Below are 12,989 nucleotides of genomic sequence, written 5' to 3' on the forward strand. Positions count from 1 at the left end.
GGGAAGCATTCAAGTAAGTACCTGGTACAATCCAAAATCAGTGCATACCTGAAAAGGCAAAAGTCTGCTTTGGTATTTAAGTACCCTGATTGAATTTTTTGAGGATGTGACTAAACACATTGATGAAGGAAGAGCAGTAGATGTAGTAGATATTGACTTCAGCAAGGCATTTGATAAGGTGCCCCATGCAAGGCTTATTGAGAAAGTGAGGGGGCATGGGATCCAAGGGGACATTGCTTTGTGGATCCAGAACTGGCTCGCCCACAGAAGGCAAAGAGTGGTTTTAGATGGGTCATATTCTGCATGGAGGTCGGTCCCCAGTGGAGTGCCCCAGGGATCTGTTCTGGGACGACCCTTACTCTTTGTGATTTTTATAAATGACCTGGATGAGGAAGTGGAGGGATGGGTTGGTAAATTTGCTGATGACACAAAGGTTGGAGGTCTTGTGGATAGTGTGGAGGGATGTCAGAAGTTGCAGCGAGACATTGATAGGATGCATGACTGGGCGGAGAAGTGACAGATGGAGTTCAACCCAGATAAGTGTGAGGTGGTTCATTTTGGCAGGTCAAATAGGATGACGGAATATAATATTAATGGTAGGACTCTTGGCAGAGTGGAAGATCAGAACAATCTTGGGGTCCGAGTTCATAGGACGCTCAAAGCAGCTGTGCAGGTTGAGGCTGTGGTTAAGAAGGCGTATGGTGTACTCGCCTTCATCAATCGAGGAATTGAGTTTAGGAGTCATGAGATAATGTTGCAGCTATATAAAACCCTGGTCAGACCACACTTGGTTTGCTCAGTTCTGGTTGCCTCGTTACAGGAAGGATGTGGAAGCCACAGAAAGGGTGCAGAGGAGATTTACAAGGATGTTGCCTGGGTTGGGGAGCATGCCTTATGACGATAGGTTGAGTGAGCTCGGCCTTTTCTCCTTGGAGAGATGAAGGATAGGGGTGACCTGATAGAGGTGTATGAGATGTTGAGAGGTATTGATCGAGTGGATAGTCAGAGGCTTTTTCCTAGGGCTGAAATGGTTGCCACAAGAGGACACAGGTTTAAGGTGCTGGGAGTAGGTACAGAGGAGATGTCGGGGTAAGTTTTTCACTCAGAGGGTGGTGGGTGCGTGGAATGGGCTGCCAGCAACGGTGGTGGAGGCGGATTCGATAGGGTCTTTTAAGAGACTTTTAGATAAGTACATGGAACTCAGTAAGATAGAGGGTTATAGGTAAGCCTAGTAATCGCTATGGTAGGGACATGTTCGGCACAACTTTGTGGGCTGAAGGGCCTGTATTGTGCTGTAGTTTTTCTATGTTTCTACCCATGATCAAAAAATAAGCCAAGAGATGATATCAAGTTTAAATAAAAGATTTACACAAATGTGAGGAAGAGAGATTGGGAGGACAACAAAAGTCAATAGAAGAATACAAGGTAAATAATAACTGGCATATGGGGAATATGGAAAAACACTTCAGGAATATTAAAGCTAACAGCAATATGTATAATATACACTAAGAGAAAGCCGTAAAATGGAGTGAGCCCATTAAGTAAAATTAAGTACAAGACAGGATTATAATACAAAAATGGCAGATGTGTTAAATGGGCACTTTGGATCTATTATCCCAATGGAAGAAGAGGACAAAATACCAGTGGTGCAAGAGATCCTAAAAATTAGTCAGATGGAGGAACTTATTGAATTTAATGCAAGTTACTTCTAAGACCTGATACTTGCACCCCAAGGTATTTAAAGATAGATGACGAAGGTACAGATGCCTTTGTCATAATTTTAATAGCTGTCCATGTTCAGTAATTGTCCCTCTAGATAGGAGAGCCACTTCACCAGTTAAGAGAGGAAGCAGAAACTGCATGATATTACCGATATCAGTTTAATATTGATTGACTGGAAACTGAGACATTTGCTGGAATTTTACCGCCTCGCCCTCCCGAGGCTTGTAAGATCCTGTCTGAGGCCAGCAGAGAATGCCGTTCTGCGAGCCTTGCCCGCCCTGATTCTGAGGCGGGCGTGCTGGTAAAATTCCAGCCATTACCTCTACTTTGCATATGTTGGATTTTGTTTTAACGCATTGTGGGGTGAAGATGAGGAAGGACGGGTGTGGAGATGAAAGAAGGGTCTTTACAGTGCTAACAGACGCTGACCAAAAGAATGCTGCCCACAAAGATCAAGTGGATCTTGATCAAAGATTAAGGGCGGCACGGTAGCACAGTGGTTAGCACTGCTGCTTCACAGCTCCAGGGACCTGGGTTCGATTTCTGGCTTGGGTCACTGTCTGTGTGGAGTTTGCACATTCTCCTCGTGTCTGTGTGGGTTTCCTCCGGGTGCTCCGGTTTCCTCCCACAGTTCAAAGATGTGCGGGTTAGGTTGATTGGCCGTGCTAAAATTGCCCCTTAGTGTCTTGAGATGGGTAGGTTAGAGGGATTAGCGGGTAAATATGTAGGGATATGGGGGTAGGGCCTGGGTGGCATTGTGGTCGGTGTAGACTCGATGGGCCAAATGGCCTCTTTCTACACTGTAGGGTTTCTATGATTTCTATGAAGTGATCATTGTGGTTTAATTTCCCTTTTCTCAACAGCAGTTTAAATCTGACACCAAGTCAAGGGATCTCCAGATTCTTTTTATTTGCTTGTGGACAGCATTTATTGTCCAACTTTAATTGCCCTAGAGAAGATGGTAATGCACACCCTCTTGAACTGCAAGCAGTCCACGTGGAGTAGATATGTATCCAGTGCTATTAGGGTGTGAGTTCCAGGATTTTGGCCCAGTAACAGTGAAGGAACATATATTTCCAAGTCAGGATAGTGTGTGTTTAGAGGAAAACTTAAGAGTTGTTGGTGGTGTTTCAATATGTCTGTTGTTCTTGTTTGCTTGGTGGTAGAAGCGGTAGAGGTGCTTGATAGGGTACTGTGGACAGAGGCTTGGTGAGTTGCTGCATTGGATTTAATAGATGGTACACACTGCTGCCACCATGTATTGGTGGTGGAGGGACTGAATGTTTAAGGTGGTGAATGGGATGTGTCGAGCTTCTTGAGTGTTGTTGGAGCTCCACTCATGTAGGCAAATGGAGACTGTTCTATCACACACCCAACTAGAGCCCTGTCGATAGTGGACAGGCTTTCAGGAGTCAGATGGTGAGTTACTTGCCACAGAATTCCCAGCCTCTGACCAATTCTTGCATCCACAGTATATATAAGGCTGGTCCAGTTAAGTTTCCAGCCAATGGTAACACCCAGGATAATGATGGTGTGAGATTCAACAATGGCGTTGAAAGTCAAGGGGAATAATACAATTTTTTCTTGTTGAAGATAATCATTGGTTGGCATTTTGTGGTGTTAATGCTGCTAGTCACTTGTCAGCACCAAGCCTGAATGCTGTCCAGGTCTTGCTACAGGTAAAGCAAAGATTACTTCAGTACTTGATGAGTCACAGCTGGTACTAAACACTGTGCAATCATCTGCAAACATTCCTACTTCTGACCATACATTTGAGGGAAGGTCATTGATGAAGCAGCTGAAGATCGTTTTGTCGAAGACATTATCCTAGAGCTGAGGGGATAGGACTTCAAAAATCCGAAGCATCTTCCTTTCTGTTAGGTATATCTCAATCTAGGAGAGAGTTTTCTCTGCTCCCCACTGATTAACTCTGCTGGGATACCACATTCAGTCAAATACTGTCTTAATGATAAGGGTAGTCACTCTCACCTCACTTATTGATTGCCATTATTGTTTTCATGTTTGGATCAAAGCTGTAATGAGGTTTGGAACCAAATGGTCCTGGCAAACCTAAACTGAGCATCAATAAACAGCTTATTGTTTAGTAAGTGCTGCTTGATAGCACTGTTGATGACATTTTTCATCACTTTGTTGACAATTGGGAGTAGACTAATAGGATGCTAAATGGGCAAATTAGATTTGTTTTGCTTTATGTTGACAGGACATGCCAGGAAAGTTTTCCACATTCTCAGGTGGGTGACAGTGTTGTAGCTATACATGAATAGTTGGCTTGGAGTGTTTTTTTAATATATTCATTCGTGGGGCATGGGTGTCGCTGGTTGACCAGCATTTATTGCCCATCCCTAGTTGCCCTTGAGAAGGTGGTGGTGAGCTGCCTTCTTGAATCATTGCAGTCCAAGTGCTGTGGGTTGACCCACAAGGCGGTTTGGGAGGGAATTCCAGGATTTTGACCCCGCAACTGCAATGGTATGGCAATATATTTCCAAGTCAGGATGGTGAGTGGTTTGGAGGAGAACTTGCAGGTTATGGTGTTCCCCTGTATTACTGCCCTTGTCCTTCTAGATGGAAGTGGTCGTGGGTTTGGAAGGTGCTGTCTAAGGATCTTTGGTGAATTGCTGCAGTGCTTCTTGTAGATAGTATACACACTGCTGCTACTGAGCGCGGTGGTGGATGGTGAATGTTTGTAGATGTGGTGCCAATCAAGGGGGCTGCTTTGTCCTGGATGGTGTCAAGCTGGGAGTATTCCATCACACTCCTGACTTGTGCCTTGTAGATGGCAGATAGGCTTTGGGGAGTCAGGAGGTGAGTTGCTCGCCACAGTATTCCTAGCCTCTGACCTGCACTTGTAGCCACTGTGTTTACATGGTGAGTCCAGTTAAGTTTTTGGTCAATGATAACCTCAAGGGTGCTGACAGTGGAGGATTCAGTGATGGTAGTACGATTGAATGTCAAGGAGCGGTGATTCGAGTGTCTCTTATTGGTGATGGTCATTGCCTGACATTTGTGTGGTGTGAATGTTACCTGCCACTTGTCAACCCAAACTTGGATATTATCCAGGTCTTGTTGCATTTGAACATGGATTGCTTCAGTATCTGTGGAGTCGCGAATTGTGCTGAACATTGTGCAACCTTCGGTGAACATCCCCACTATGACCTTATGACAAAGGGAAGGTCATTGATGAAGCAGCTGAAGATTGTTGGGCCTAGGACACGAGGGACTCCTGCAAAGATGTCCTGGAGTTGAGATGACAGACCCTCCACAAGCACAATCATCTTCCTATGTACCAGGTATGACACCAATCAGCAGAAGAAGCTCTGCAACAAGGCACGTCCATTGATGTCTAAAAGGTGTAAAAGACCTTTTTGCTTCTGAGAGAACAGAAGATAAAAAGAGACTTCAACGGACCGCAACATAATTAAATAATTTGCCTGGTGAAATAATGAGTTATGAACTAATTAATTATAAAAAGGGCTTGAAGAAGCCACTTGGTGTGGCAGCTTTGAGGGGAGACACTACCAGCAGACAGTTTTCCGGTAAAATACATGAGAGAGATGGGCTCCCTGCTGTCCGCAGCTGCAGACGAAGGTGCTCAGAAGGACAACATCATGGTTCTGCTAAGAAAGGAAATCAAGCAATCTTCAGGTGTTGTCTTGGCAGAACCTGTAAAGAAACAGGACCTTCTCTCGCTCTCCAAAGCTGCCGACTTGCCCAGTCAACCTGTACAGGTCATCTCCAGTTGATTACAGAAGTCATTGTAGCTACTGTGCCTGACTTCCAAGATTCAAACCTTTCACTTTGGAAATAAGGAATTCAAAGCAACAGTCCACAACAATGTTTCACAGAGACTGATGTGAAATCTAATATCCAAGTATCTTTTTCCTTAATTGTATTCTAATCTTCGTGTTTATATTTTTGCTAACGTATCACTTTTGCTTAAAAAACTTTCAGCAGCAGTCTTGTAATTAACTAATATTTATCTTGTTTAAGAATAAAATTTTGCTGCTGCTGTTATTTTAAATTGAGGTATACGCAAATTTACATATGAGCACATGCACAAAATCTTAGCTCATGGACCACATTAGGAAATAACTTTCATGTGGTGGTGACAGAAAGTCACAATTGAATCCACCACACTCTAAGATAGTGCATTCCAAATCCTAACCACTCGCTGTATAAACACTTACATCACCTTTGATACTTCTGCCATTCACTTGTCCTCTGGTTATCAACCATTCCTTCAATTGGAACAGTTTCTCCCCATCAATTCTGTACAGATCCCTTATGATTTGGAGTACCTCTACTAAATTTTCCCTTAATCTTCTCTTCTGCAAGAAGAGCTATCACAACTCCTCCAATCTACCGATGGAATTGAAGTCCTTCATCCTTACAACCACTTTCCCAAGTCCTTTCTACACCCTCTCTAATGCCTTGACAATCATTTTTAAAGCATGGTGGTCAGAATTAAAAAATAATCAGAATTAAGGGACGTCAGCATCGCTGGCTAGGCCAACATTTATTGCCCTTCCCTAGTTGCCCTTCAGAAGGTGTTGGAGAGCTGCCTTCTTGAACTACCCCGAATGCAGCCCCGAGATGTAGGTCCATCCACCGTGCTATTAGGGAGGGAATACCACAATTTTGACTCAGCGACAATGAAGGAACGGTGATATATTTCTAAGTCAGGATGGTGATTGACTTGGAGGGGAATCTCCAGGTGCTGTTGTTCCCAGGTATCTGCAGCACTTGTCCTTCTAGATGGTAGTGGGCTTGGAGGGTGCTGCCGAAGGAACCTTGGTGAGTTCCTGCAGTGCATTTTGCAGACGGTATACAAGACTGCCACTGTTCGTCAGTGGTGCAGGAATTGAATATTTGTGAAAGGGGTAGCAATCAAGTAGGCTGCTTTGCCTTGGATATTGTCAAACTTCTCGAGTGTTGTTGGAACTACACTCCTGACTTGTGCTTTGTTGATGGTGGTCAGGTTCAGGGGGTGATGAGGTGAATTACATGCCGCAAGATTCCTAGCTTTTGACCTGCTCTGAACACAATACTTCAGTTTAGGTTGAACCAATGTTTTATAAATTTCCCCCATACCTTCCTTGCTTTTGCCCCCCTATACTCTATTTATAAAGCCAAGAATCCTTTACGCTTTACTAACTACTCTCTCAACCTGCCCTGCCAATTTCAACTATTCCTGCATGTGTGCCAAAAGGTCCCTCTGCTACTGCAGCCCCCTAGAGTTGTATCTTTTACTTAATATTGCCTTGATTTTCCCAATAAATTGGATTGGTTCCCATTTTTCTCCAATAAATTGGGTAGAGTGCATGTACATACCAGCAATTCAACAAACAAGTGCCGGCTATGTTACCTTGGAAAATGCTGAATCTGGAATGGGGAATAGCATGAAGAAATAAAGAACAAAAAATTAGGATGCAAGTTTTTAAATTTAAAATGGATTAGTTACATGGATAGGCTACCTTTATGTAGGGAAGGAATTTTAATGCAACCAAATGAAAAACTTACTCTCATTGCTCTAGAATGTGGTGGAAGCAGTTCAGAGGTGGTTTACTTGACTCATTTCTGGGATGAAGGGGTTATCATATGAGGAATGTTTGAACAGGTTTGACCTATACCCATTGGAGTTCAGAAGAATGACAGGTGATCATATTGAAACATACAAGATCCTGAGAGGACTTGATAGGATGGATACTGGGAGGATGTTTCCTTTTGTGGGGGAGACTTGAACTAGGGTATACAGTTTAAGAATAAGAGATCTCCCTTTTAAGATGGAGATGAGATTTGTTTTCTCTTGAGGTTGATCAATATGTAGAATTCTCTCTCCCAAAAATCAGTGAGGACTGGGTCATTGAATTTATTCAAGGCAGAATTGGGCAGATTTTTGACAGACAAGGGAGACAAAGGCTATAGGGAAAATGAAGTTGAGAGGATTATCAGACCAGACATGATTTTATTGCATAGTGGAGCAGGCTTGAAGGGGCGAATGGCCTACTCCTGCTTTTAAGTCCGATGTTACACACACCAATTCCAACAATGAAAAATGTTTAAAGCTTTTCAGTGTCAGAGGGTTTCAGTTAATTTTACATCTTAAAACAACAAGACTATTTATCAAACAATCCTTTCATAAATTGGCACAGGAAAATGAATTTTCAATGTGCTTGAGGTAGAACACATCAACAGAGCCTCTTTATATGAATATGTATTTAAGCATCACAGAATTTATTGGTTGTAATGTATTTTGGACATACTGCAGTAACACAAATGACATTTGATAGGGATGATTGGGTTTGCCACTGAAGAATACACGCAGATGAAAAACACTACTTGTACATCAGGAACATATAACAGACCCATTTTCCTATGAATGTGAACTCTTTCAAAGATCAAAAAAATTACCTAATTCTCCATCTCAAGCATACTCAAAAATCTATTTCAATGCCATTACAGGAGATAATTATTTGAACTGAAATTAGCTCTGTGCTTATAAGATATAAAACTGGCTGAAAATTTATGACATCAAAAAGCCTTCAAATAAATCAATGTTTAAATGTCAGGATGACGAGAGAATTGGCAGGCAAGGAAGTTGCTTAATGTAGAAACAAAACATAATTAGATTAGGGAAGAATAATAATGGTGGTTGAGGGAGTTGCAGTATAATTCAAGCAATTTTGATGAGCTCTTGGCAGAAAGAACACAAATCAGCCACAGTGCACTGGGTTGTAATCCTGTCTTACCAGTTCAATGTTATCAAATCTTCACTGTAGATGAGAATACAATTTTAACATTCCAGCCACTTCCTATTTTCCAAGAAAATGGCTACTGAAATATTCATCCTGGGGCTGTGATATGATTTAGTTTGGCCGAATAATTTGCACTCCCTCTGGAAGTTTAAAGACTCCACTGTCTCAACCCCTGTAAACTAAGTGGGCTAAGTTTGATTGGGTTCAAAGTCAATGTAACATGTTATAAATTATGGCATGAATCACATTTATTTTGCTAACAATGTTTCTCCAAATGGAATTCTTACTAAACAATAACAGGATAGATGTGTCATGGAGGCTGCATGAAAAAAATCTGCTCAAAGCCAATACTCTCAACACCCAGTTAGATTGTGAATGTCATAACTCCAGACTAGGGAGTGTATAAGAGTGAAAGTATCCCCTTCAACAGCATGTTTATGGACCGATTGATACTATTCCAGGCGCTTTGAGAATCACTATTTCAGCAGTCTAAAATTAGTCACAAGGAGTTTTCTGCCTTTACCTGAACATTCTAGATGGGGAAAGGCATACTGGAAATTAACTGGTTGGCAAGGATCACTGAATGTTGTGTTCAAAACCATACTAGTTTTCAGAAGGTAAACATAAATATCATCCATCGATAGCTTCACTGGTCGAAATTAAAACATGCTGCCCCTTAGTAAAGATCTATCCATTTGGTTGACCTTTTTTGCCATCATATGCTTTTATGTGGTGCAGAATACATCACTTTGATCATAAAGATTTTTATGGAACTCCACATGGGTCAAGGTAAAGACCCATAGCTTCCAGCAGTCTTCACATGTCACTTACCATTACTGATCTCTGGAAGATCAAACTTGGTGAAATCCCACCACTGGAGGCGATAAGTGATATTGGCAATATTACTGGCCACAGCAGACTGTCCGTCACCTATCACAGCACCTGCAATTAGCGAATAAGACACTCAGTAAAGGATATCTTTTAGCCATTACCAATTTAGCAGTTTATGCCGACTTGCTGCTTGTTTAACTCACCAATCATTAACTTTTTACCAAGCAGTGAAAATATTGAATATTAAATCATGAAAGGCCATGTAAAATAGGTTAAATTTTGAAGACATTCCCATCTGTAAAAAGAGATCAACTGAGGAGTTCAGATATCAGCGAAAGAGAACAAAAGCTTGCACAATTGACATCCATTGATTACAAAGGCTTGACTTGGCTTTAACCATGGAATGCAGTGTCTGGAAGTTGAATGAATGAAGACTAATTGATTTAAAAACAGTCGAGATATTTTATGATCCTTTTGATAAAATAACCCTTTAAAGTACAGATATTTTGATCACATGATAAAGGTAGGGGACTTTTCTTTGACAGCAAATGTTTTTACTCTGCTTCCAGTGGCTGCAGTGTGACTAATTGTCAATTTTTACTGGCACATGATCACGTGCAAGTGGAGGAAAATATGTAAGTGGTTAGAAAGCTTAATGCACTGTTCACCCCTAACAGCTGTACGCATATGCACAAAACAATGCTCGCAGAAAAATTAATACCAGAACAGCTTAAATAGGAGATGCATTTGCACATTTCCCTCCAATATGGTCTCTAATAGGAACATAATAACACGAATAGACGATTTAGTTTCTTGAGCCTGTTTGGCTGATATGTGAACTAACTCCATACCCACTTTTGCCCCATTCTCCTTAATATCTGGTTAACAAATATCTATCAATCTAATTTTTAAAACTTGTAATTGATTTAGCTTCAACTGCCCTTCACGGAAACAAGTTCCAAACTCTATTATCTTTCACGTAAAAACACGTTTCATAATTTCACACCTGAAAGTTTGGCTCTAAGTTTTTGACTAAGCCGCTTAGTTCTAGATACCCTAATTAATGGAAATAGTTTTTACCAATCAATCTGTTACTTTAATATCTTATGCATCCACAATTTCCATTGTCTAATCATTGGCAGCTCAACCTCATCTACCCAGGCCACAAGTAAAACTCTTTGGCCAAGTTGTCACTGGTCCTAATATCACCACATGGCTCGAATGTTGTCTGATAACTTCTTTGAAGTGCTTTGGGAAGTTCTACTAAAGGAGCGATATAAATTTAACTTATTAATGTTAACTTCTGACAGCCTCTTAAATTGATGGGAGTACAAAAAGCTCAAACTACTAGCTTGAAAAGCAGGAGCTTGATTCCCCACAATCTTTGCTCATCCCCTATCCAAATGCGAACTGACAGCAAGTGTTGAGATATACAATGAGCCTCAGCCTCAGGCCAAAATGCTACCATCATGCTACAAGTTTTGGTTCTTCAGAGCACAAACTAGCTGGTGTTTTAGTGCAGTATCAAATGCCAAGTTATTTGTAATGCTATCTTTTAGATGAGAGGTTAAACCATCTGTCACCTCAGGCAAACATAGAAAATGGCATGGTGCTTGTTAAGGAAAGATTTCCTGATGTTATTCATTAACGATGCATTGCCGATTAAAGAAGATATATTGATACAATATTGAGGAAAAATCTTAGCACAATGTGGAATCTGTATGGGTCGAGTTAAGAAATACCAAGGGGCAAAAAATGTTCATGGGGGTGGTAAACAGACCAAACTGTAATGTTGGGATAAGCATTAGACAGGAAATCAGAGTTGCATGTGACAAAGGAACGTCTGTGATGATGGGTGACTTTAATCTGCATATAGATTGGATTAATCAAATTAGTCACTGTACAATAGAGGTGAAATTTCTGGAGTGTATACAGGATGGTTGTTTGAACCAATACATTGAAAAATCAACAAGGAGCAGATCATCTTAGACTGGGTATTGTGCAATGTGAAATGATTAGTTGGCAATCTATTTGTGAAACCTTGGGGATGAGTGACCATAATTTAATAGAATTCTTTATCAAGATTGATACCGAGGTGATTCTGGGACCAGGGTCCTGAATCTCAATAAAGGTAAACATGATGGTTTGAGGCACGAGTTGGTTACGATGCACTGGGAAGCATTACTGAAAGGAAGGACAGTGGGCAGGCAATGGCAGGCATTCAAGGAACGAATAGGTGAACTTCAAAAGTTATTTATTCCTATTTGGCGCAAGGGTGGAAAGGGAACTGTTGCCAAACTATGGCCAGACTATGGCTTACAAGCAAAATTAAAGATCGCATTAATTTCAAAAAAACATACAAAGTGGCAAGAAAAAAAACAATAAATCTGGGGATTGGGAACAGATTAAAATTCAGCAAAGGTGGACTGGGGATTGATTAAGAAGGGGAAAATAGAGTATGAAAGTAAGATAGCAGGAAACATAAAACTGATTGTAAATGTTTCTATAGATATGTAAAGAGAAAAAGACTAACAAAAACAAATGTGGGCCCCTTACAGTCAGAAACGGGAGAATTCATAACAGGGAACAAAGAAATGGCTGAGCGACTAAATTTGTACTTTGCTTCTGTCTTCACAATGGAAGACATTAATAAAGTACTGGAAGTTCTGAGAAACACAAGTTTTAGTGAAAAGCAGAAGGAAATCAGTATTAGTGGAGAAATTGTTTTGGGGAGATTAATGGGATTGAAGGTGGACAAATCTCCAGGGCCTGACAATCTTCATCCCAGAGTACTTAAGGAAGTGGCCCTAGAAATAGTAGATCCTTTGGTGGTCATTTTAAGCTCTGAAATGGTTCCTACAGATTGGAGGGTAACTCCATATTTCTTTGCTCAAATTTTCTTGCTATGAAGGCAAACATACTGCTTGCCTTCTTTACTGCCTGCTGTACCTCTGTGCTTACTTTCAGCAACTGATGCTCACAGACACAATGGTCTTGCTGAGTTACCACCTCTCTCAATTTACACCTATTCAAATAATAATGTCTTCCCATTTTTGCTACCAAAATGGATAACCTCAACATTTATCCACATTATACTGCATCTGCCATGTGTATGCCCACTCATTCAGCCTGTCCAAATCACACTGAAGCATCTTTGCATCCTCCTCACAGCTCACCCTCCACCCGAAAACTGGTTAGCAGACAGAAAGCATAGAGTTGGAATAAATGGGTCCTTTTCCGATTGGCAGTGACTAGTGGGGTACCGTAGGGATCTGTGCGAGGACCCCAACTGTTCACATTATATATTAATGATTTGGAAGAGGGAACTAAATGCCTGATCTCCAAGTTTGCAGATGATACAAAGCCGGGTGGAGGGTGAGCTGTGAGGAGGATGCAAAGATGCTTCAGTGTGATTTGGACAGGCTAAATGAGTGGGCATACGCATGGCAGATGCAGTATAATGTGGAAGACATTATTATTTGAATGGGTGTAAATTGAGAGAGGTGGTAACTCAGTGAGACCATTGCGTCTGTGTGCATCAGTTGCTGAAAGTAAGCACGGAGGTATATCAGGCAATAAAGAAGGCAAGCAGTATGTTTGTCTGCATAGCAAGAAGGTTTGAGCATAGAAATATGGATGTTTTACTGCAATTCGTACATGGTA

At 41.2% G+C, this 12,989-nt stretch overlaps 1 protein-coding gene across 7 annotated transcripts in view; it reads right to left on the reverse strand.

Annotated features, from left to right (window-relative positions):
- LOC144498775 (activating molecule in BECN1-regulated autophagy protein 1-like) overlaps positions 1-12,989 on the reverse strand; it is a 409,078-nt gene that overhangs the window by 145,621 nt on the left and 250,468 nt on the right. For all 7 annotated transcript variants that reach the window (XM_078220425.1, XM_078220422.1, XM_078220420.1 and 4 more), the window contains one exon: positions 9,327-9,437. In XM_078220425.1, coding sequence (XP_078076551.1) covers positions 9,327-9,437 — 111 coding nt within the window. The remainder of the gene's footprint in view (positions 1-9,326; positions 9,438-12,989) is intronic.

Source organism: Mustelus asterias, chromosome 9, assembly GCF_964213995.1.
Source record: "Mustelus asterias chromosome 9, sMusAst1.hap1.1, whole genome shotgun sequence".
Taxonomy (NCBI): Eukaryota; Metazoa; Chordata; class Chondrichthyes; order Carcharhiniformes; family Triakidae; genus Mustelus; species Mustelus asterias.